This window comes from Neltuma alba, unplaced genomic scaffold (genome assembly GCF_004799145.2).
Source record: "Neltuma alba isolate B1F8T4 unplaced genomic scaffold, ASM479914v2 tig00012167_pilon, whole genome shotgun sequence".
NCBI classification, from domain to species: domain Eukaryota; kingdom Viridiplantae; phylum Streptophyta; class Magnoliopsida; order Fabales; family Fabaceae; genus Neltuma; species Neltuma alba.
In genome coordinates, this window is record NW_021636714.1 from 464,991 (window position 1) to 490,338 (window position 25,348).

General features: G+C 37.6%; 4 protein-coding genes across 4 annotated transcripts; 3 read left to right on the forward strand and 1 right to left on the reverse strand.

Moving 5' to 3' along the window:
- Positions 1–6,722: 6,722 nt before the first annotated feature.
- LOC114724083 (F-box protein At5g50450-like) lies at positions 6,723–8,579 on the forward strand. Its single transcript, XM_028910360.1, has 3 exons — positions 6,723–7,153; positions 7,255–7,417; positions 7,523–8,579. The coding sequence occupies exons 1-3, from the start codon at positions 7,020–7,022 to the stop codon at positions 8,279–8,281; spliced, it is 1,056 nt and encodes a 351-aa protein (XP_028766193.1). The 5' UTR covers positions 6,723–7,019; the 3' UTR covers positions 8,282–8,579.
- Positions 8,580–10,014: 1,435 nt separating this feature from the next.
- Positions 10,015–11,129, forward strand: LOC114724084 (ATP synthase delta chain, chloroplastic-like). Its single transcript, XM_028910361.1, has one exon. It carries the CDS (start codon positions 10,150–10,152, stop codon positions 10,897–10,899), a length of 750 nt encoding a protein of 249 aa, XP_028766194.1. The 5' UTR covers positions 10,015–10,149; the 3' UTR covers positions 10,900–11,129.
- Positions 11,130–14,359: 3,230 nt separating this feature from the next.
- Positions 14,360–19,005, forward strand: LOC114724066 (probable inactive purple acid phosphatase 27). The gene is made up of 12 exons (XM_028910333.1): positions 14,360–14,852; positions 15,159–15,250; positions 15,397–15,466; positions 15,547–15,669; positions 15,865–15,957; positions 16,348–16,477; positions 16,947–17,028; positions 17,122–17,254; positions 17,449–17,654; positions 17,748–17,873; positions 17,994–18,303; positions 18,537–19,005. The coding sequence occupies exons 1-12, from the start codon at positions 14,649–14,651 to the stop codon at positions 18,840–18,842; spliced, it is 1,875 nt and encodes a 624-aa protein (XP_028766166.1). The 5' UTR covers positions 14,360–14,648; the 3' UTR covers positions 18,843–19,005.
- A 2,107-nt stretch (positions 19,006–21,112) lies between these two features.
- On the reverse strand, positions 21,113–24,693 carry LOC114724090 (snurportin-1). Its single transcript, XM_028910373.1, has 7 exons — positions 24,223–24,693; positions 23,843–24,029; positions 23,518–23,768; positions 22,856–22,970; positions 22,466–22,558; positions 22,111–22,254; positions 21,113–21,577 (listed from the first exon to the last, which is right to left on the reverse strand). Exons 1-7 carry the CDS (start codon positions 24,600–24,602, stop codon positions 21,461–21,463), a joined length of 1,287 nt encoding a protein of 428 aa, XP_028766206.1. The 5' UTR covers positions 24,603–24,693; the 3' UTR covers positions 21,113–21,460.
- Positions 24,694–25,348: the final 655 nt, after the last annotated feature.

The following is a 25,348-nucleotide window of genomic DNA, read 5'->3' on the forward strand; positions in this document are numbered from 1 at the left end:
GGATTTGCGCGATTAATGAAAAGATATAGTAGGTGAAAAGGTAGAAGAAAAAAAAAAGAGGCGAAACTCACACAAGATCCATGTGGCATGAATGGGTTTCGTTTTTCTTTCTATTGTACCAGTATCACAGTTCACGGTTTAGTCTGCAGGTTCTGAAATAAGATCCACGCAAGAAAATTTGACTTTTTCCCTCTGTTACTTGGGCATTAAATAGGAATCTTCTTGCTTGCATTTATGAAGATTATGACGGAGCTTTGTTTCAGAAACATTAATTTCAGGGTCTGATATAGAAACAGTGCATGGGAAATGAGAGAAAGCAAAGCTTATAGGTTTCCTTCACCATGCAACCTGAAGTCATATATACATGTATAGTAAGGATTTCGATTTTGGTACTGCATAGAGAGCATTGAGTTTAAGGGTATTTGATAAAAGGGTTAGCTATTTCATAGGGTTTTAATTAAGAGGTACATACCCTTTTAAGAGATGATCAAGAAGGGGCAAACAAAGACATTAACTTGAGGTTCATGCAACCTCCATAGATGAACCAATTGATTGATGACAGAAGACAGAAATTAATACAGGTGAGATGATGTAGAATCAACTTAGCGTGCAACGGAAGGCAAGAAGAGAGCAAGTTGTGATTGCGAGAGAGATCCAACACAAAGGAACAAGGCAACAGGTTTTGTTAGCTTTCATAGTGGCAGTCATATGTGAGAGAGAGAGAGATAGTGTTCTTGGAAGATACCTCAGAAAGAGAAACAGTGGGAAAACTGTGCACCCAAATGAGTGTGGGGGTGAGATTTTGGAGCCCATACCAATGTCCTTTTATTGGGTACAAATAGAAACCTCCAAGATGGAGGGCTAGTACTATATATCATGGATTCCTCCACCAAAGTCTCAATTTTTTTTTCCCTTTGTTAGTTTGGTGTCCATATGAACATGAAGTGGCTAGAAAAGTTGATGTGGGTGCATGTGGGAAGTCTTATTATTAGGCTCTGAGCATAGAAGAGCATCAAGCTCTCCTCAGAGCGTGGAATCTAGCTATTTTAAAAGAAAGGACGTGTGCTTAACTATGGGTTATGAAGTAGGGGGTATTATTTTAGAGGGTAGGTTTTTAATTAAATAAAATGGTTTGGCGCTTTTGAAAGCAAGAAGGCATGTGAGGGGGCAATTAAAGCAGGAAATGGGAGGGAGCATCATTTGATTTTTGAAGAGAAATGAGGCCAACGTCGCTCTCTTTGGTCAAGCGTGCATGATGTGGGGTTCTCGTCCCTCTTCATCATATTCCCTTCCCCTTTATACACAGAACTTCACCTTCCTCCGCTTTACTTTTCAATCCAATGCGATCCCACAGATCTTAACAGACGCTTAAGCTTCAAAAAACCACTCTCAGAAAATCCCACACAATATATTAATTAACATGGCTGACATCCCTTAAACCTACCCATCTTCTTAGTTTTCTAAATTATGAACAGGGGAACTATATATATATATATATATATATGAGAGAGATTAGTTGGGAGAGAGCAGATAATGATGATGTAGATGGGGGAATGCACATATAATGAAATAATAATTGAGGATGGAGTATTGTATGTTAGGTGATATCGCATTAAGAATGAGACACATAAATAGTTGGTCGTACGTACAATTATGAGTTATAAAAATGGAGGGAAGGAATGAATGAATTGATTGGCACGCACGGCATGGGGTGTAACCTGAGAATGAAATCCGCAGCTTTGGGTTGCTTTGAACTCTTTAAAAACACAAACATGAGGCAGAGCGTCACACATAGATATATAGAGATTAAAAACCACAAAGCATTACTTGGGTAGGTAGTATTACTGGAGGAGATGATGATGATGATTATGAAAATGAAAACCAGCGAAAGCAGATACCAGGTCACACGCAAGACCGCAATCATGTCCTACCATTTGCCCTTTTAATTATTATATTTCCCTGATTCTAAATATAAAATAGGTCAATAACCTGATTTTGTAAAACCTTAATCTGTTTTTCTCTCATATTTCTTATACTCATGCATAATATAATATTATGTGCAAATGATACATATTTTGTGAATATCGGTTATATTTATTATAATTAAGTATTTATTTAGCTTTTTTAATTTATTTAAGTTAATTAAGTAACTTTTATTATAAGAAATGAATGATTAATTGGTAAGAATATAACATGTTTTTACCCCTAATAAGATGGACTAGAATTTCACTTTCTAAATGAAATTAAAATCTCTTAAATAGCTTTTATAAATTTGTTTTTCAATTAATTTACTCTATACATGAGTAGAATTTGGAAATCCAATTCTCCGCTATTTATTGCTAAGGCCTAAAGGGATGCACACTAACATAATTTTCTTTCTTGAAGTATTATATTTTATAGAGTTGCATCAGCACCTTCCATTAATTAAGTAAATAGTGTCATCGTGGGCTGGATCACCCACCCAAAAAAAAAAAAAAGGCAGTATGCATGGAGATTCCACAATTACTTTGTTTACTTTATATGCTGCCTTTAATTTAATTGTTAGAATAAAATAAAACTGCAGTCTTCCAGGAAAGTTTAATGTACTGAATTATGAACTTTTATTGTCATATTAGCAATAAAACCACAATCTTACGTTGGCAATGAAATCACATAAATCATACTAACTTAAAAGAATCGGTCTAGTGATTAAGGAGTATGTGCTCCTTCTTAGATATAGGATCTGGTTTTGGTGGATGTGAATTGTGAAAGCCCGTGCAATTAAAAAAATAATAATAATGAAGGGCTAAGTTTAATGAGTAAAATTAATGACAAAGTCGATGCACACAAAACACTTGGAATTAAGAATCGAAAATATAATTACAGCACATTAAACTAATCGCAAAGCCTCCAGCCCCGTGACCTCATACCCAATTGTTAAGTCCGGCGACCTTCTGGATGTTACCGAATTTTCCACGCCTTCTTTCATTTTTCATTTTTATGTTATAATTATTCTATCCTTAATATAAGATCTATTTAACTAATTTAGTTAGATTAAAAAAGTCAAATAAGTTAATTAATTATAAAAAATATGATGTATTTTTTCTAAAATTCCATAATTATCTTCCTTAATATCTTTTATTTCTCTCCTATTTGATTATGGTTAAAGGAACATCATTAGAATTAATTTAGAAAAAATTAATAAATATGAAAAACAGGTATTATATCTAGAACCAAAATCAACTTAACAACTAGGTCATATATTAAGATCAAGAGAAGTAATATTCCGTCCAATCTGATTGATTTTAGGTCTTATATTTTGCGCTATTAGTGTTGCCCAAACACAATTCATGATTCCAAAGGTCAGTTATTTTCAAGTCTTCACTCAAAATTGGAAAAAAAATAATTTAATTATAACAAGCATAATCATAGCTAATGACCTTGATTGTTTTTTGGTTTCAATTAAGAAAAAGCAGAAAATAAATTTTTTTTTGGCATAGTATACGTATTAGAAAATTAAAATTTTCTATGCAAAATGACTTTAAGAAAATATAACTGAAGTCAATAAATATATAAATATATATAAGGCCGGGATTACTTCTATAAGTTAAGTAAATCAGAGAACCAAGCCAGGTTATGAGAATTCCATATAAGGAGTCAAACGTGAAAGAAGCGTTGACGTTTTTGGAACTGTTCTCTTCTATTTGTGGGTGACCATGAAAAAAACTATGGTACACCCCACCTCCATTATATATCAAAGTCATCCATCATTTACGTGTTAAAAGAGGTAGCTAGAAATTTCCGGCAACGACCCAAAAAAGTCAGAGACACAAACCTTATTCTTTTTATAAAAAATCTGTAATCAAATGTTTTTGTCTTTATTTTCTTCTTCTGTATGTTTCCACAAACATGCAAACTAATTATTTAAACTGCCAGCCTGCTGCTTTCTCAGTTGTAGGTTTTAGCCTTTTAGGTTTCTGGTCATATCATATATAATCATACCACATTACTACTATCTACTGCTTCCTATTTACTTTTTGTTTTCCTTCATCACCACCTCTCACCCAGTTCCCCCACCCCCTTGATTATTCAGTTTATTACGCTATTTTTTATCCCTTTTTTCTCTCTTCTTATGTCATCTAACACGCTTTAACAATTAAAAAATGGCAACCAAAAAAAATTACTCCATATCCTAAAATTTCAACCAATATTAACCACGCTGTAATGGCCTAGTAGTAACCTCACTTGTTCCCTTAATCAAGTGGTGGGGGTTCGAATCCCACTCTTGAACATGAAAATGCTCCCGTGGCCAGCCGTTTGCCCTTAAGTGGAGGTCCCCGTAGTGGAGGGATTAGTCACTGTTACCAGCGGTAGATATCCTAAAATGCTCCATATCCTAAATTTTTTTTTTTTTTGCTTACTACTAGTAGTGAGCAAAAAAAAAATTTCAACCAATATTTGTTTGTCTGATAGTATATAGGAAGTAGTATTAGTTAATTTAGTTATTTGTTATTATTTTTTAAAATTATTCTATTTAATCATGTGTATTAGGTGATTGGAATTATCTTTGGTTATAATTCATACCCATCAATAGGAATGTTTTTAAAAAAATAATAGACAAAGTAAATTGAGATCTTATATTTAATATAAAATCTAACTCATCAATTAGTTCCTAACCTTTATAAATTGAAGGTACATTCACATGAAATTCTATACGAAATTAAGATTCAGGACGTGGATGAGGAAAGAAATAACAATCAAATATTGAGCCTTATATTTAACTAATTAGTTTCAAAAAATGATAAACTATAGCGTCACTCTCTGGGGATAGAAAACAAACAAAGCGAGTTGTAAAAGAACCGATGCCTCGTTCCAATATCTCGAATCTCGGTTGAAATATCCCATATCTATATCCATCGAAACTCTTGAGAATTCTCTTGACTTTGTTAAAAGACGTTTTGAGATCGAGATTGGTGTGGTTAATTAATAGGAGTTAATATAATAATCAAACCCAGAACTACCAAACGATTCCAAGTTCCATCTATGGATTTTCACACATTGAGAACAAAGAAAGACAAAAAAAAAAAGTAAATAAAAAATAAAAACACACACAGCACTCATTTTTTACCAAACAGAATGGATATGGAGATGTAGTGGGTCTTTGGAAGGAGGGAAGAGATCTGTGTTTCACCAACTCCACACCTTCAGAACTTATCCATTTCACCAATACCCATATTTCCATTTCCCTATCCTCCCAATCATGCAAATATAAATCATTGTCCCTCCTTTTTTTCCTTCTTCCCTTCTCTTAATTTGTCCCCACTCATCATATTTATATCGGCCTTCTTCTAGCTTGATTTGCAAAACTCTTCACAAGTATTCCAACTGTCCACCTGCCTTATCCCCTCCGAATGCATAAATATATCCAGCTGAGACGAGTTTCGTTTGTTCAGATTTAATGATTGAACCAAATAATATAAAATTTGTTTTTGATGAGAAACGAGAAGAAGAAGAGTAAAGGTAGAAAAAGGTGGTTGATTAGTGAAGAATTGAAGTGGATGGAATACCAAATCCAATGGACTGTGTCTGGGATGGCTTTTAGGGATTACCATTCTACAACTTCCAGTAGTATTGAAACCATGATAACAACATATATCTGATTCTAACACATTCTTTAGACTTTGATCCACCTATTTATATTATGGACCAACGTGCCTAGCTAGCTACTTCTCAAAAAGTCAACTAAATTTCGATCAATTTTCACCACCACATTTTAAAAAAAAAAAACTATGGATATATGATTGAAATTTTCTTTCCTGTTAGGAGGTCAAGAGAATCAACATTATTCTCGAAACAACATGCGTCCAAAGCGGGAAAAAGAGAAGATCCACCACAATGAAAGCTAGATTTTCCCATTCCTTTTAGGAAAACAAAAAAACATTGTTAGTAATGTTCAAAATATACAATTTTCTTCTCGTCTCCGCTAAATATTGCTGATTAAGCGCAGGCTTGGATCTCTCCCCAACAATTAAATTGAAATTAAATTTTTAGCCTTTGTCACGAGCCAAACTTGATTATATGTCAATTATATTATAGATCCTTGCGTGTCACCCACAATTTCTTTTTTCCTTTTTCGCCAAAACCAAGATTCTAGTGCATTTATGTGTACTTAGCCTGCTAATTGTTAATAATAAAAAAAGGCCAAAAAAAAAAAAAGGCAGCATCAATCTCTTTTTTTATTTTCCCGGGAAAAATTAGAAGAATAATGGAAAGCATGTGAGTCCCTCTTGGAGTCTTGGTTTGTGGGGAAGAGCAGAATATAATTTTAACTAGAAAAGGAGAATATGGAAATATATTATATTCTCGAACTTTCTACTTGGCTCCCATACAGCTACCGTCTGCTTCCTTTCATCTTTAATCTTTCCCCAGGCGTTTCCGTTTCCTGTTTAGCGCGAAGTTGCAATTATATTTTCCTAAATTTTCATACAACTCGTAATTTTGATGTAAATGTCTCTGTTTTAGAAACTTTTAAATGTAACTAAAATGCTCAAGATTGCAATATGAATTTTTCAGCAATTTGATCCTTAAAAAAAAAAAAAAAGGGTTTGACCAGTGAGCGGGACGTCCCCTGTGGTCCGTTCAGAGGCCCCACCCTCAATCGAAAGAGAAATAGCAATTCTGATCTTCAACCTTGGAACGCTATAATTAGTCCCTCCTCTCTTTAAACTTCAAAAGCAAGCTCTATTTTAATATATAGGAAAGTTGAAGCCCCAGAATTCAAGTTCCTCACATCTTATACTCAGTTTTCTTCTGCGTGACCCTCCCTATTTAATTCTAATAGGAATACAAACAAATGCCTGTGATCCGACCCCCTTTACTCTCTCTCTTCCTATCTTCTTCGTGATACAAGGCCTCTCTCTCTCCCCCCCCACCCCCACATACTGTTCATACACCAGCCTGACCCCCGGCTGCTCTGGTTTTGCGTCTTCTTTCACTGTTCTTTTCCTTTTGAATGCGAATAATTTGCGTCGGAATATAATATGAGAAGGCCATTTAGATATTTCCGCAGATACGACTACTTCGATGCCTTGCCGGACGATCTTGTGGTCTCCGTTCTCTCCAAGCTCAGCTCCACTGCTTCTTCTCCTTCTCATTTCATCAACGTTCTCTTAACGTAACTTTTTATGCTCTTAAATCATGTCTTCTACTTCTTTCCCTTTCTCTCCCCATATTTTCCTTTTTTTGATTAATTAGTCCCTATTTTCCTTTCAACAGATGCAAAAGACTGAATCGATTGGCCCTTCACCGTCTCGTATTGGCCAAAGCTGGACCGAAAGTATTTACCGTGAAGGCCAGAAACTGGTCGGAATCCACTCACCGGTTTCTCAAACTCTGTGTCAACGCCGGCAACGTCCACGCTTGCTACGCTCTTGGAATGGTAAGTATGTATATAATTCATATCTAAAAATACCTGTTACTTTCTTTTTGTTGAGCAAGAAAAAGGGCACATGCTGAATTTTTCTTCTGGTTTTTATGGTTGCAGATCCGTTTTTATTGCTTACAGAATCGAAAGAGCGGGCTGGCTCTTATGGCTAAGGCAGCTATGAAGTCTCACGCGTCGGCACTTTACTCCCTCGCCGTGATACAGTTCAACGGCAGCGGGGGCTCGAAGCGTGATAAGGATCTTCGAGCCGGCGTGGCTTTATGCGCTCGAGCATCTCTCCTCGGTCACATCGACGCGCTACGTGAGTTAGGCCATTGCCTTCAAGATGGCTATGGCGTGCGGCAGAACATCGCCGAGGGGCGGCGGTTGCTCCTCCAAGCCAACGCGCGTGAGGTTGCCTACGTCATACGCTCCGTCTCGCAATCGTCTTCGTCTCCCTCCCGTTCCTCCTCTCTGCTGACGTGGCATGCTCACCGGTATCAAAACAGCCCATGCTTGGCGGATTCGACGTCTTCGCTGAGCAATCCAGAGGTCCACCAGCCGAACTGGTTTCTAAGAGAGTGGTTTGAGTCGGGTCGGGGAGTGCTGGCGGAGGGTCTGAGACTGTGCGCGCACATTGGATGTGGTCGTCCGGAGACGCGGCCTCACGAGTTTCGCCGGTGCTCTGTTTGCGGAAAGGTGAACTACTGCTCGCGTGGATGTCAATCGCTCGATTGGAAATTACGACACAAGATGGAATGCTCGCCGGGTGAACTGTGGATTGAGGATAACGGCGGCGTCGGTGATGGTGGAGGAGGACCAGCAGAGGCTGACGGAGAGGGTGGTGCGGACGTGGCAAATAACGTGGCCGTTGGATGAGGGAGACGGAATCTTCCGGCCGAATTACAGGGGGTACGGTTTTCCTTTCCCACCAGATGGGGCAAAGCCCAGTTTCTTGAGAAATTCGTTTGACAATTTGTCGTATTAATCCTCACAGTAAATATTAGAAAAAAAATTGTTAGATATTCTGTCTCGATTAACCCCACTGATCCTGCCTTCGTTTTCTTTTGCCGTCTTCTACGAATGTATGGATCACTCGGCAAGATAGTCAATATGGAAGTTATTTCCCTTCAAGGATTCTTGATGGATTTAATAAGTGCAGTGGTGCTGATGAATCCTGATGGAGACGGATTCCCCTTCCTAGTGCACGCACTATTGTGCATATTTTGGTGAATAATTAAAGCATAAAATTTAATTTTGTTATTTTATATAAGCTTTTAAATTGGTTTTTTAATTATGAAAAGAAAAATATTTTTTTCAGTTCTGACTTAACACAGCAAGTCTTACAGGATTATTGTCATTTTAAAAATAAAGCTTAATGTGTTGCGTCTTACAGTATTTTGTGTAGCATTTAAAATTTGAGCATGCGTTAACGATATTAGCATGAAATGATTTGAGAGACGCACTAAAATAAAATATGAATTTTGGGAATATGAGGGAATGAAAGTGTTGAAGAATTTAATAATTAAAACTAAACATTTTAATTTGCCATGAAAGCTGTGATGCAACGTGAAGATTCATAGAACTTGAGAGGGGTGAGTAATTTTAACGTGGAAATGCTGCATTATACGGAGGTCAGAAGGAAAAGAAGAAAAGCGGGAGCTGATGTCGTGTTGCGTGGATAGAGGAAAGGATTTAAAAGGGGAGAGGATAAAGTAGAAAATCCAAAAACGACTGTTTGGTTCGATTTATGCCCATTAGCCGCTGTGGTTGGAGTCGCACTATCAAACCAAGATCTCTTCCTTCTTGGGCTATGCTTGCTCCACGAATTAACGCCCCCCATTATTTGTCTCCTCTACCTGTCCTTTCCGTGTTTTGCCGTGTTCCTCAAATTTGAGTCTCACTTTGTACTATTTCATTTCAAATTACGACTTCTTTGTCTTGTCTGGAAGCCATGCCTTTAAATAGCTGCATCTTATTGGTTCCCAAATTTCAAATTTGTGAGACTCCCAGGCCATCTCCAGCACCTGTCGTTTTTCTCTTGCTCAACTAATATCATTCGTTGTTCTTGCCAAAGAGACTGCCCCACAAGTTATTTACAGCCCTAAAAATATTAAAATAAAAATGAAAAGGTCCATAATATTCTTTTCAGGATTTTTGTCCTAAAAAAATTAAAAATCTTGACAGGCTGTGAATGGAACGCATTCTCTTTTTCACATTCAGTTTTTTTTTTTTTTTTTGGTGTGTGGTGAGATGTTCGTTTTCGGCTGCATGATGAATAATAGATGCAGAAGTTGAAAAGTGATCATAAAAGCATGATGATCCTAGCTCATTATTGTTATTCTTTTCTTTATAAACCTTAATGATGAGTAAGCCGATTTCAATTCGATACATTTTTATCAAACAAAAAAAGAATTCCATGCCCTCTTTATTCAATTTCGTCATGAATATTTGAGGCTAAACTGAAAACTCATGGGCCGAAACAAAAGTTCAATTGCTTTCATGCATGCCTCTTTTAACATTTTTTTTTTAAAAAAATAAAAGTCCCAAAACCAAACGAAATCTTCCTTCCTCTAATACGTATCCACGTGTGAAGTTTTTAACTGTTATCTTATCTTATTCAGATAAGAGGCTATGGCGCTTCCGTCCATTGCGATATAGCACGTCCACTCTTCAACGCCATTAAACTGATAATATCCCTTCTTCAACCTTCTTCCTCCCTCCTTCCCTCTAAAAACTGCAAAACAATGGCGTCTTTTCAAGCCTCACTGCAATCCAATCACGTTCGTCCCGTGCAAATCCCCAGAAGCTTCCTCTCCCAAAAGCCTGTCCTCAACCTCTCATTCTCCGGCACCAATTTCCCTTCTCTCAAACTGAAGTTCCCCGGCACCGTCACCAACCGCCGATCCAACGGCGCCCTCGGAGCTAAGATGTCGGCAACCGCCGCCGCTAGCTACGCCCTCGCCCTCGCGGACGTCGCCAAAGCCAACAATACCCTCGATGCCACCACCTCCGACATCGAGAAGATCGAGGAAGTCTTCTCCGACCCTCAGGTGTTCGGCTTTTTCTCCAACCCAACTATCGATCTGGAGACCAAGCGCAAGGTAGTGGATGACATTGCCACCTCCTCGAGCTTGCAGCCTCACACTCGTAACTTCCTCAACATTCTTGTGGACGCCAAGAGGATTGATCTGATCAAGGACATAGCAAAGGAGTATGAGTTCGTCTACAACGACTTGACGAACACAGAACTCGCGGTGGTGAGCTCGGTGGTGAAATTGGAGGCGGAGCAATTGTCGCAGATAGCGAAGCAGGTGCAGAAGCTGACAGGGGCAAAAAATGTGAGGATCAAGACCGTGATTGATCCGAGTTTGGTGGCCGGATTCACCGTCAGGTATGGGAATTCTGGATCAAAGTTGATTGACATGAGCGTGAAGAAGCAACTTGAGGATATTGCGGCTCAGCTCGATTTGGGTGACATCACACTCACTGTATAAGCCTATCTATCTACTGTTTATGGTTCAATTCGATAAGGCGTTCCCATTCTTTCTCCCTCTTTCTTTTTGTAGTTAAAAGCGCGTCTTTGTGAAAACAATTTCTGGGTTTTAAATGGTGAGATTTTGCTGCATATACTACTCACTGCATGATGAAATTGCAAAACTGGCTCCCTGTACTTTTATAACCATATACTGGAAACGTGAATATCTCCATTATCTCTGTGAAGGGATTCCTCTTTTTAATGACTTTAGACAGACGTCCGAAGATTGCTTAAGTAGTCACCTGTCCCACCGATTAACTAGTGAGACTTGCATATTGGAGGGACATAGCATCTGGATGTTTAATTTGTTCACTTTCGTGTGTTTGTATGTTTGATTTTCCCTCACAACCATGTCTCATAAATTATGAATTAATTGATGCGAGAATAATATAATTGTGATAATATTTTTTTAATCCTTTTTTAATGTTTAACTTCTCAGCTTAGAGGAATACGAAAATCGCTGACCAGAAAGAGAAATGCTCTTTTTTCCTTGTAACCTGGAGAAAAATTGCGTTACAATAATTAAATACATTTTGTCAGTTGCGTTCTGTTTTACTCCATTTCTTATCGTTCAACCAAACACTCAAGAAATGAACATCTAATAACTCTGCATTCGGCGCATAATTAGTATTGGGAAAAAAGTAAATACTCCTCCGGTCCTAATTATAAACCCAATTGACTTATTTGAGGAGATTAAGGAAGTAAGTTAAGTTGGTTATTTATAATAAATAAGTGTTGTCATTCCTAAAATATCCTTGCTAATTAAGTATATTGGCTAAAACTATCATTATTAGAAGGATTATCTTGGAAAAAAATGCATAAATATAAGAGACAAAATGGATTGGGTCTTATAATTAGGACCAAATAAAAAGTCAAATTGGATCTTATAATAAGGACAGGAGGAGTATAATAGTGAAAACAAATTCAGAATTCTCTTCTGCAAAAGCTAAGGGTATGGCTCAAACTTGGGCTTAGGGCCTAGTTGCGGCGGCCCGCTACGATGGATTCTTATTTTGCTGGTGCTGACTCTGGATTTGTGTTGGAGCCTGTGCATTCCCGAAAAGAGAAGCTCCTGTTAATGAAGAAATTCAGATTTAACGTGGGACAGTTACTAGCCAACAATGCCTGCTTTAGAAGAGCATCAATATGTAAATATTTGTTTTTGGGGTTCAAAAATACCAATGTTATACACACACACTCCATGCAAAAGGGACATAAGAAGTGTGGCTATTTAGGTCTTGTTTGAAATAATTTATAAGTATTTTATAAGTAGTTTTTTAATCGTGATTTATAAAATATAAAGTAAATATATGTAAAATTTTTTATCTTAACTTACACGAACGTGATTATTGATCATGAATCCAAACAAGCCCTTATATAGTGTCTGCAAGATGATAACAGCTTTTTTTTTTTTTCCTCGTGATTTATAAAATGTAAAGTAAATATACGTGAACGTGATTATTGATCATGAATCCAAACAAGCCCTTATATAGTGTCTGCAAGATGATAACAGCTTCCCCCCCCCAAACTGGGCCTCCCACGCTCATAGGCCCAATTACGAACTACTGGTCCATGGCAATATGCCTCCACTTGTTTCTTGCTCGGTTCGTCTGTTTCTTTTCAGTGAAAAGTAAATGTGGGGGCCTATTTTGATGGAAAAGCCTGATATCTATCGTTGCGGTATATTTTAAAGCAAATAAAAAGGGAAGGGTTTTATATAAAGTGAATCCTGGTGTTTAATAATAATAATCATGATGATGATGATATTGGTTTGAAAGGTTGGCAGGATGCAGGAAGCGACCATTTACATATGATTCCACCATCCATCAACACTTAGGTTTTCACGTTTTCACAGTGAAGTGTGAGGATCAGGAAAAACGGTGACAAAAACAAAGTATCAAAACATGTGGGTAAGAAACAAGGAATTTGGTGGAATTTAAAAAAAGCATAGCTTTTAATAAGGTAAACGATGGGGAATAATGACAGCTGCAGCATGCCAACGGCACATTGGTTGAGCAATGAAAAGTCATCAGAGTGATCGTCATTCGGAGCATGTATTCTGGCTGCTCAAGTTCCCAAATTCCAAACGTAACTTCATTAAATTAAATTATACTCATCTGATCCTTAATATATAGTCTACTTGTTAAGTTAACTTGGGTCCTAAATATAAGACATATTTATTATATTTATTAATTTTTTTAAATTATCCCTGTGGATAGAGAGAGGGATATCGAGAAAGATGATTATAGTGTTTTAGAAAAAATATCATATTTTTTATAATTAACTAACTTACCTAATTTTTTTAATTTAATCAAATTAGTTAAATAGGTTTTATATTAATGATTTGAGGAGTATATATCTCCTTGTGTTGTAACGGATTCCATGTGATAAGAATATTTGGGAATTGGTCATGTCACGATTAGCCGCCTTCAAAAATATTGTTATTATAAATATGAACAGCCTACACTTTATATTAAAGATCGGAGATAATACTTTATTTTACTCACTACCATGTACTTTTTTGGTCCTTATCTCTTTTTTTTTTTTTGAAGTCTAAAAACCATCAGGTGGAATTTCTAGCACCACATCCTCCGATCATTTTGTTCCCCATTCCTCAGTTTCTACAGAGTAGGATGATTCATAAGGTCATGGAATGCTATGGGGCTGGGCTAATCAATGGTGCGTTCGGCCAAGTTTGAACTTTGAAGTGTACGCTAATTGAGTTGACCGCCATGTATGTGGCGTCCGAGATGAGTTCTTGTGGGCTTCTTGCTTTGTCAACTATGAGAGGCCCCCCACATTGCCCGCGCACATAGATATACATACACAGTAGTACTCAAACATATTTTCCGTTTTATTTAAAAATATTTTCAACATGTTTTATTTAAATCTTATTAATTATGTCCCAAAAATTAATAAATTTTTAACTCCATTCCTATTTAACAATAATTATCGGCTCATTTAAAAATTAATAATATGAATCATAACTAAGATGAAAAAAAGCACTCTCTGCAGTAGAATGCAAGGTAAAAGAATTTGTTGAAATTTGTTAGAGATAATAATTGTATAAAAATATATGTTTATTTATGAATAACATGAATATGAATGAGAAAGAACGTACCTATAAAAACACCTCTCCCAACAGAATTGCGTTAATATATCAGATACTATTGGATATTGAAAACATACTTAAAAAATAGTTAAGCCGGATAATATATCAGCAATATTGTTTAGATATTGTTAGGCCTGCATGACTTTAACTAGTACTGGTCTGTGCTGACTCCGGGGCTATTGAACATAAATACCCCGCACAAATTTAAATGATTCCTTTGATTTTGCTTATTCAAAACATTTACACTTAATTTATATTTGATTATCAATAACAAATTCGTTCGGATACTGATATCGGACGGAATCATTGAGCTAGATTGTCATAGTTTGCCACCTGAGGCAGTGTTTCGGAAAGGACAGGAGAATCCTGGAGTATAATTCTATTATCCTTCGTGCTCGCTCCTGCGTCCCCGCGTAAACTGGCTGACGCGTGGATTGAATTGAAGAACACTGTAGAGCGAGGCATATAAGGAAGGGACCGCACTGTTCTTTTGTCTATACATCTTCCAGTCAAACTCGAATAATTCGCAGAATCCAAACGGCATATTAAGCTAGATAGCTTACAGTTTACTTCACTCATTCATCTGAGAATTTCTTATGAATATGGGAAACCATCCTCCTCTTTCGTTTGAGTTCAATATGATCCTGCTATTGCTGTGCCTGGCCAACTTGAGCATCGCTTTTGCTCACATTAATGGCTTCGGTGAGCAGCCTCTCTCCAAGATTGCCATTCACAAGACTGTTGTTTCTCTTCACAGTAGCGCCTCCCTTAGAGCTTCTCCCTCACTTCTCGGCTTAGAGGTACCGTTTAATCACTAATTCCGCAAGCACTAAGTATTTCGACGTTTCCTTAGCTACTGTCATTGCTTTTCTTTAGTGTTCAGCAATCGTCTTCACGGGGCGATAACTTATGAGTTAACGCAGATTAGATGATAAAGTGGATTTTAACAGGTCCTTGGTTATATTGGATTCTTATTCGTAAACCAGTAGCTTCATTGCCTTTGTTTCATTTGAAATTCCCAAGTTTTTAGGTTAGGGATGTTTTAGTCGAATACTTGGATTTTATGTCCAGATTTTGTGATCCTCCTTTGATTTATATAATTGCAGGGTGAGGATACCGAGTGGGTGACTGTAGATCTTGATTATTCTAATCCATCGCCAGATGACTGGGTGGGAGTTTTTTCTCCGGCAAATTTCAAGTAATTCACTTTACATGGACTCGCTAGTCACTTTAATAACTATACTTTCTAAGCACTGTCATATACCTGTAAATGATTGAGTTCAGCGGTGGGCAAATTATAGTTGTTGAAGAGAACTAAGAGAAAATTTGCTTTTCATATGACAGCTCATCAACCTGTCCACCTATCAATGATCCAAAAGAACAGACTCCATACATATGCTCTGCACCAATAAAGGTAGGTGCCATAACTAAGCTTACAGATTGATTTTAACCATAGTGCATTACTCACGTGATGGATTTGAATCCTTGTACCAGTACAAGTTTGCGAATGAGACCAATCCAAACCATACAAAGACAGGAAAATCTTCCCTGAAATTCCAGTTGATTAACCAGCGGGCAGATTTCTCATTTGTCCTATTTTCAGGAGGACTATCAAATGTACGTCCGGGTTTTTTCAGTTGTTTCTTACATTTTTTTATCTCCATTCTTCTCTGACTACGTTTTGTTTTGTGCGGTGTGTTCAACAAATTCTCAGAGTGTAATTGTTGTTCTTAACACAAGCCTATTTTCATTAGTATAGGTTCATGCTTCTATCATATGCTAATTTGGATTTTTTTTTTTTGACAACTGCAGCCTAAACTTGTTGCCGTTTCCAATTTCATATCATTTGCCAATCCTAAAGCACCTTTATATCCCCGCCTTGCTCAAGGAAAGTCTTGGGATGAAGTAAGTTTATCCTCACTTTAAGGTCCTTGGTATTTAGTTCATTGCCTTTATTTCACCTATTGAGGTGCTGATATCATGTTGAAGTTCCTCTCTATAAAGGCATTATAAAGTCTTAAAAGTTACAAGCAAATCAAAATACATTACCGACCTTTCTGATAATGTAATGATCTGAATTGTTGAGCACACTCCTGAACAAAGAAGAAACTTTCTGAAAGGAACGTATAAAATTTGTTGTTAAAAGTTGCTGATTCTGACATGGTATTACATGATGATTTGATTATATTTCGTTTTACTAAGTATCCAAGAATTTCTAGTTGGGTTATGCAGTAATTTCAGCATTGTGAACCTAAACAGGCTAAACATTTTCTTGAGAATTTTTATCTTCTGCAGATGACCATTACCTGGACAAGCGGTTATGACATAACTGAAGCCGTTCCTTTTGTTGAATGGGGTCTTGAGGGAAAACTGTTATCAAAATCTCCTGCTGGAACATTGACATTTGGTCGTAACAGCATGTGTGGTGAGTTTAATAAACTTGTTCAATGGGTTGGTTATTAAATGCATGAAGCTGATTTACCTAGTATTCTAACAAAAGCTTTGAATGATATCCCTCACCACGTGGACGTTTATTCATAGATGGCATTTCTGTGTTATTTGATCCACTTAGTAGTTTTAAGAAAATTTGTGTAGCCTACTGAATTCTTTCCTAGCTTCCTTAATCACCTTGGTCAAGAGATGAATAAAAATCATTAATGAGCGGATTTGTGACTATATGTTCGAAGCTGTAAAACTCTAAAATATGGCATAGTTTCTATTTTATTATTACCTCTGGTTCTAATTATAAGACCTTATTTGTAGTCTACAAACGAAGTCTTATAATTACGACCAGAGGTAATATTTTGAAAAGGGCTCTCGTTCTTAATGAATTGAGGTTGGCTGATGGTTTGTGCAACTGTGTTACATAAAATGTTTTTCTTGCTACTCTGCAGGTTCACCAGCACGAACTGTTGGCTGGCGTGACCCTGGTTTCATACACACAAGTTTCCTAAAAAATCTTTGGCCAAATTCTGTGTATGACCTAAAATACTAGCACTCATATATGCTTCTAACATTATTGGAAATCAGTATTATTCTGATTTTCTTTACCAAAAAACTTTGTTTCAGGTACACATACCGATTGGGACATCTTTTGTCTAATGGAAAATATGTTTGGAGCAAGAGCTATTCATTCAAGTCATCACCTTATCCTGGACAGAACTCTCTGCAACGTGTTATCATATTTGGTGACATGGGGAAGGTAGTAATAAAATATAGATAAAAGTTAACGTAAAGAACCTCTTATTCTTGAATCTCGGGACATAGAATAATTGATAAGCAACTCACCGGAGACTGTCATAAATAACCATTCTTCATAATTGTTAATTTATGGCAATTTTAAACTTGATAAACTGGAAAAGCGTTTAATTATTTTTTTCCCCCTGGTTATATCAGGCAGAGCGTGATGGTTCAAATGAGTACAGCAATTATCAGCCTGGTTCGCTTAACACCACTGACCAGCTTATCAAGGATTTAGACTATATTGATATCGTTTTCCATATAGGAGATATAACATATGCGAATGGTTACATCTCACAGTGGGACCAATTCACGGCTCAAGTAGAACCTATTGCATCAAAGGTGCCATATATGATTGCAAGGTTTGTCCAATTGTCACTACCTTCTTCCATTGACATGTAAATAAGATGGTTTTATCTAAAGAGCTGAATAATACTGTTTATCTAATCCTGCAGTGGCAACCATGAACGCGATTGGCCCAACTCAGGATCTTTCTATGACACCATGGATTCTGGTGGGGAATGCGGAGTTTTGGCTGAAACCATGTTCTTTGTTCCTGCAGAAAACAGGGCGAAATTCTGGTAATTTTCATTAGTTTCTTGCAGAATACGATTCAGTTGTTTAACTAATTTAAATGTAATTTAATAGAGCTGTACATGCTTTTTGAACAATAAAGGGAGTCTAATGTCGAATATATGCAGGTATGCTACAGATTATGGCATGTTTCGCTTCTGCATAGCTGACACTGAACACGACTGGAGAGAAGGATCAGATCAGTACAAATTCATTGAGCATTGCCTTGCAACAGTAGACAGGCAAAAGCAGCCCTGGTTGATCTTTGCTGCGCATCGAGTGCTTGGATATTCATCTGATTATTATTATGGCTTAAAGGGCTCATTTGAAGAGCCCATGGGAAGGGAAAGCTTGCAGAAGCTTTGGCAGAAATACAAAGTAGATATTGCGTTTTATGGTCACGTCCATAACTACGAAAGAACATGTCCCATTTATCAGGTAAGCACGATAGCCAAAAGAAAGAAATAGTTTCTGAAATCAAACCAACTTGCAGTTATTTTCTTCACTCTAAAATGTTTCAAGATGTGTTCTCTCTTTTGTTTGCTCAACTTTTTAACAGTGACTACTAACTTGGGGATAAATGCTCGTTCATTTTGTGCATTCTCATACACTCAGTAATAGGTTTTGATTATCTTCATGTCATTTGCCTGACAATCCAAATATATGTGCAGAATCAATGTGTGAATACAGAAAGGTCACATTACTCTGGAAATGTTAATGGAACTATTCATGTTGTTGTTGGAGGAGGAGGGAGCCACTTATCTAAGTTCAGCCAAGTAACCCCAAGTTGGAGCCTTTACAAAGACTTTGACTTTGGGTTTGTCAAATTGACGGCATTCAATCACTCTGCTCTCCTCTACGAGTATAAGAAAAGCAGTGATGGAAAAGTCTACGATTCTTTTACCATTTCAAGGGATTACAGAGATGTCTTAGCATGTGTGCATGATGGCTGTGAACCTACCACCTTAGCTACTTAATTTGTCTTCTTACATACATTTTTTTGTACAGAAGTCTTCTTATATGCACTTCTTTTTTCTTTTTTTTTTTTGTATAAAAATATTGCAAGCAAGGTATATTTTGGTGTGAAGCAAATAAAGTTTATCGTTTCCTCTTCTGTGCAAGATAGAGGTTTGGCCTGTACAATTCCTGTTATACATTGATGGCCATAGCCATTGGTTAGATCGAATACATGCTTATGTTGCTGCTCCCAGAGCTGAAATAACCTTACAGACACCTCTGCTACATATACGGGAACCGACGATTTCTAAAATTTAACTCTATTATCTAACGTCAATAATAAGAGCAAAATGGAATAGAAGCTTGAATTTCGCAATGGGGGAAAAGAAAAAAGAAAAGGTACGTTGACATCGACTTTATCATCTGATTTATTTTTTCTGTTCTTGACCAGAGATTTTATCATCTGATGAGTTATGCTCCTTGGATTTTTTTTTTTTGTTAAATAAGAAAACCAGATTCAAACTGAATCAATGATTACATCAGGGTTATCCGAGACTCAGATTCTTTCTAGCTCCTTCATAGGCAAGGAAATGGCATAATATCCTGGCCAAAGTGTCAGTGAGTGGCGTGCCAGAAAGTCCGCCGCGTTATTGGCCAGACGAGGGGTATGCTTCACTTGAGATTCCGAGAACAGTCCACTCTCTGTTTTTTTAGGTATTCACCAAGTCGTCACATCAGTAGCTGTAATATTCAAACTCACAATGGATTATGAGCGGACGCCCTAGCAAGACCAGCTCTTGTTGGCATCCACTCTCTTTCCATCAGCCCTTTGACCTCACAAATCAGAACACAATCTGGATGTCGTGTCTCGACGCAAACTGCTTCGATTGAGTTCGTTCTCAGAATTAGGGGACGTTTAGCCGAGTTGCTCCGCGTGAAGACTATCTCCACTGATGAGGTTCTGTAAGAAGCCCCCCCTGAAGTTGCCTAAAGAGGCTCTCACAGCCTCTTTATTGACGAATTTCAGAAGATGCACCATCCACACGTTCACGCATACCCAATCGATGATCTGGTCGTTTCCAGGTTTTTTCGTTGCTTGGCAAATTATGGCCCTCTCAATGCCACTCACCTTCTTTCGTGCATGATTACGTGACTCAAGAGTTGCTCTCGCCTGCGCCAAGATGCATTGAACTGCACTTTGCCCTCAAATATACGTTCATTTCCAAAGGTGGCAAAGGATAGTAAAGATAGCGTCCTAGCTAAGTTAGCCGTCTCCCCTAATAATCTCTGGGTGCTGATATTTTTCTGGGTCTGATCGGAGTGGTTAGCGTTCAAAAATGCTTGGTGTGGCGATGGGTCAACTATGGACCTCCAAAGCCTCTCAGTGATGGAAAAATCACAAAGCACATGCATGGTATCATCAACATTTATGTTGCACCATCAACAAAGGCCATCCACCAGTGTGCTGGACTAATGACATGAAAGTTTTGCATCTGTATGCATGGGGTGATTAAGCTTCCATTTCCATCTCATTTGATCAGTCCCGTCGACTTGTTCAATGCCATTTCTGACATTTTCCCATGCACTTTTGATGCCCGACCAGAGATTAGAACCACTTCTTTTCTTGTCAACTCTCGGAAGCGTACTGGCCCCACATCGACATCTCCCGCCCAAAACCGTCGCCCGCGCTTTGCCTTATTTACCAAGCCTCAGCTTAAGGGTGAGCTGGGTTAAAAGTTGCAGCATAATGGGGTTTTGTTAATAGAGCAGGCCTAGCAAATCGCTTTCCTCTTGGTCAAGTGATGCTATGAATGTGACGATTATTCATGAGTGTGTGTGTGTGTGTGTGTGTAACACTAAATCTAATATAAACAATTTTACATAAAATTTAAAGACATTTGTCATACTCATTTTTATCGTTTCAGTCCTAATCACTACCCACATTCTCTCCATATATTGTCAAGGAAAAAAAATTATGTCTTCTATCCATATATTATTGGATATATAATATCCAAAATTTAGAATCCAATTCAACTTAAAATTACATATTATTTTCACCAACAAAAATTTTGTAATAGGATATAAATGACATTTTTATCGCTCGATCAATACCATCATATAAGTAAAACTTAGTTCAGGTCCTCTGGAAATACCATTTCAGCAGATTAAATTACATCTCCAATTTTAAGTCCAGAGTTGATCAACAGTAATAGACTGATCGCCGAAACGAATTACTATCCTCATGCAAGCTAGAGCAAGCCAGAAACTGACATAGGATATAATATAAAAAAATTTACAATTTACGATCATAATAAATTTCGAGCATCTGGGATACGATAATTGCTAGAAGGCCCGCAGCACCACAATCTCAACCAAAGACAATATATACCAGCAACAAAGAACCCCCGGGCTGGTGGATCACCATCTTGCTGACATGAAATTGCTCACCGCCTGGGTTAATAATTATATCTGCAACTCTCAAAATATGACTATGAGCTATCGCTTCTTCGTATCTGAACATGAGTGGCAGCTTGCAAATTTGTAGGATCCTCCACTATGGAAGCCCTGATCACATAAGCAGCACAATGAATTTCACGTATCTATTGTGTTGTCAATTCTCACTGATCACTACCAAGTATCAGCCATCCATCTCAATATCACATGGTTTGGCTCCTTGATCAACTGCTGCGCTGACAGATGCCAGCAGATCATCGATTCTTAGGGGAGAATGCCGAACACTGTACTGGAACATAACCTGCAAGTGCAAATCGAATTAACATTTTAATCAAAATCTCCACCAATAATGTCGAAAATGAAAAATGTGATTGCAAATTAATGGTGGTTCTTAATTTAGTGAGTTTATGCAAATAAGCACACCAAACATAAGGGGCCTATGAATCAGACTGTAAATCAGCTTAAGCGAATGATCCAGCACAACAGCCTTATACTTTCATGTCGCGCAACAATTCGGAGCTGGGAGACAAGTGTTGTTATTTGTTGCTAAGTTCACAACTTAAGGGTGCAGTTGCTTTACTACTTTTTGGATTTCTGGTAGAGCACAAACTTGATAAGCAGTGACAAATAACTGAAACTGAATTATGTTATGGCTGCAAAGAAAAGATTTTGAACTCCTGTCATTGATCCAAACTGAATACTTCATTAACATTCCCTTACTATTACATTTTCCTGTATCAATTTGCCCATCGATCTGGACGAAATCATCAGATTCAATAATAACAGGATGTGGAATCTACTTAAGAATGTCATCAGACGTAGCCCTTTACAAACCTTGGAGAAACTATCAGCAGAAGCTCGAGCTCGATTGGCCTTGCCAAGATAATGTAGATCAGCTTTCTCAAGCTTCCCATCAACAAAAACCAATCCTCCCTCTCCAATTGCAAATCGTACCAGACATCCTGATTTTAGTCCTGACTGAAAATTGAAGAAACTTAAATCAGAAATTAATTGGCAAAAGATAATGATGGGAAACAGTCCCTGTGATGTCTAGGACGCATACTCCTTCATTGCCCTATTTCATGGCAATCTGATGATACTTCCAGCAAGGACAACCAGAATAGTAGATTTTGTAAGGGAAACATCACTGAACAATAGAATTTCATAAAGAAGCCTCTCCCAAGCATACCTGTTCTATAAAGCTTCCATCCAAGCAGCCAAATACCGTTGGAGGATCATCTGATGTAGTCAGTCTCCCATCCTCTTGTAGCTCGAAAACCACCTAGTTTAGAAAATAAGCACGACCGATTAAGCAAATTTCAATTTGATGTTGCAGTAATTGTGTGCTTTGGCTTCCAAATTCAATTTGCCCAACGTCTAAAGAGCATAGACAGTTGCAATGAAAACGAAGCAAACAAAACCAAATAACTAACTAAAAGCATTGATATAGAATCACTTCAGAGGCACAAGCATATCCGTTCATGTGCATACACAGCTCAATCACACAAGGGCCAAGTATCCATAGACGAATATTTATTGAAATAAATAAGAAGTAACAGAAGGAAACTTTTGACAACACCTGTTGTTGGCTTGGAACATGGCCTTCATTATTTGTGTCAATAACATATTGACTACAGTTTTCATCCTTCCAAACCAAAGCTAATGGTGTAATTCCTGTCTGGTAATGCGCGTGCCTAGGAAAGAAAATAGATCAAAGGACAGTACTAAAATCGAGTCAGGAAAATGAAAATAACAAGAAATCTTAGAAACTGAGAGCTTCTTAGCAATGAATACTATCTTTATGCTAGGAGCATCATGCACCTGTCTCCAACTCCAACTAAAGAGAAATCAATAAAATCTTACACAGAGATTAACCTAAGAAGGAACAACACAAGACTAATCCACTTATCCACATATTTAGCAAATTTTGCAACTAGAAATGGGGGAAAGGCAATAGAATACTAAGGTTCCTCACACCAAAAATTTACATATTTAAAGGAACCAGTTCTTTCTATCATTAATTTTGATTTCTACTTCTACAAATTAAGTCTAAAGGATGCAAGGTAAACATTTCAACAAGACTCAGTGACTAACTATAAAGTAGTTATGCATATGTTCCAATTGCACAACCTGATGAAAGCATTTTCACCTAGGTCGTCATTGATAAAATACTTTTCTAGCACTTTGCTTTATAGGTCTACTTCCACATGAGAAAAAACTAGTGTTGAAGAGGAGTTTTACTTGTTATAAAAGAGAAGGCCGTCTTTCACATATGGTGCTGCTTCTGTATAGGCTGCATATAGACCATTGTGGTCGCAATTATATACTGGAACCAGACTGAACTTGTACTTGTGATAATGTGAAGGCGCGTTGCAAGCACCACTCTCTGCAAGCTTGGAATTCAACCAAAAAAACCTGAATTCCGCCGTGCAGTCATAAAGAGAGTAGCCCCGCCAGCAGACCATGTCAATTACATAGTAAGTTTGATCGAGCTGTGGGTCAAAGTCACAGGTCACCAACAGTATAATTATAACAGAAATTTACTGATAGATACAAAAAGGCTAACCTCATGAAAGATGCAGTCCAATATAGAATAAGATTGAGCAGAACCGGAGACATCCTTTTTCCTTGCCCCGTTTGGAAGAGCAGACGGGAAACGATGCAGTATAGATCCATTCCTTAGCCTACTGATAGTTGTTCCGTTACAGGAAACTACAAAACACCGTTTACCTGATGGCCTAGCAAATACATACCTGGAGAACAAAACTCATTTACAAAATGGGGCGTAAGTGATCAATTATAAAACACTTCTCAACGCTAGAAGTACAAAATTCGGACGGACAGACTGACTGAAATGATCGTTTTAGAGCGAAAGGGGCGGGTTATATTAAGTAACGAAACTCAGATAAGATTCATAAGAAGAGTGAAAAAATAGTGAATGAATACCAGTCTTGACTAAGTCCATCAGGAATATCGATCATCCATTCAGGGTGCATAAGCTGTTTCGCAAACCATTTCCTCGCCTCTGCGCCTTTGAGCTTGGAGGCCCGAACAACATCGAAGTCCTTGGGCGAAGGCTCCTGTTCACTCTCGGGCTCATGACCCGGATGGGATTCGGGTACAGCTTCAACCTCGAGTTCAGATTCTGAAATAGGTGCTTCAAGGGTTTGGGAAGCAAGAGAGAAAGCAGTGGAAGCCAAACAGCGAGCTTGGTGCTGAGCATCGCGGCGATTTTGTGCCTGCCGGAGAAGCGAGAGTTCCCTGCGTCTCTGTTGATCGGAGATGACCGGCCTTTTGAAGGGACGGCGGATGTCATGCGGCGCCATGTCGTCAAATGAGATACAGCGCTCCCTCTATGCGTTCCTTGGCTGCTTCTTCACACAGAAATGTGGGCGCCTAGGCAGGCTTGAATTTTGATGTCTCGGAAATAGGGATGAAGGTGAGAATGGGATGGAAATGATGATTTAAAATTAATTTTGGGATAAAGTGATATTTAGATAAAATAATAACATTAATTTTATTTTTTACAACCATCATCATCCCCGCCTCGGTCCGCCTCATTCATCATCATCGACGTCCGTGGAAGGCTGGGGAGAGAAATTGAAATTAAGGACCAATGGGGACAAATCAATGGGCACTACGCAACAAACTCAGATTCGGATCAAACTCATAAAAGCACAAATGAATAGACACTTAACCCACATTCAGAGAAATCCACAAGCCAGCATAAACCATATATGCAGGAGAAAAATACAGGAATTGGAGAACAAATCTGACAAACTGAGTTTTGGTCTTGGTCAGGATCGAATTTAAAGGATGTTTTATTTTAATTCTAATTTTTTAGTTAGAACATAAAATTACAGTCTTATTTATGCGCCGTTAGACTTTTATGCCCGACAAAAGACTATCATGAAAAAAATGTTTCTTTTTTAAATTAGAAATTACTTTCAGTAATAATTATAAGAATTAATTGTCTAATTTAAGACAATTAAAAAAAAATTAAGTTAGTTATTTATAATAAATAAGTAGTATCTTTTATTAAAATATCTTTACAAATTAAATGTATTAATTA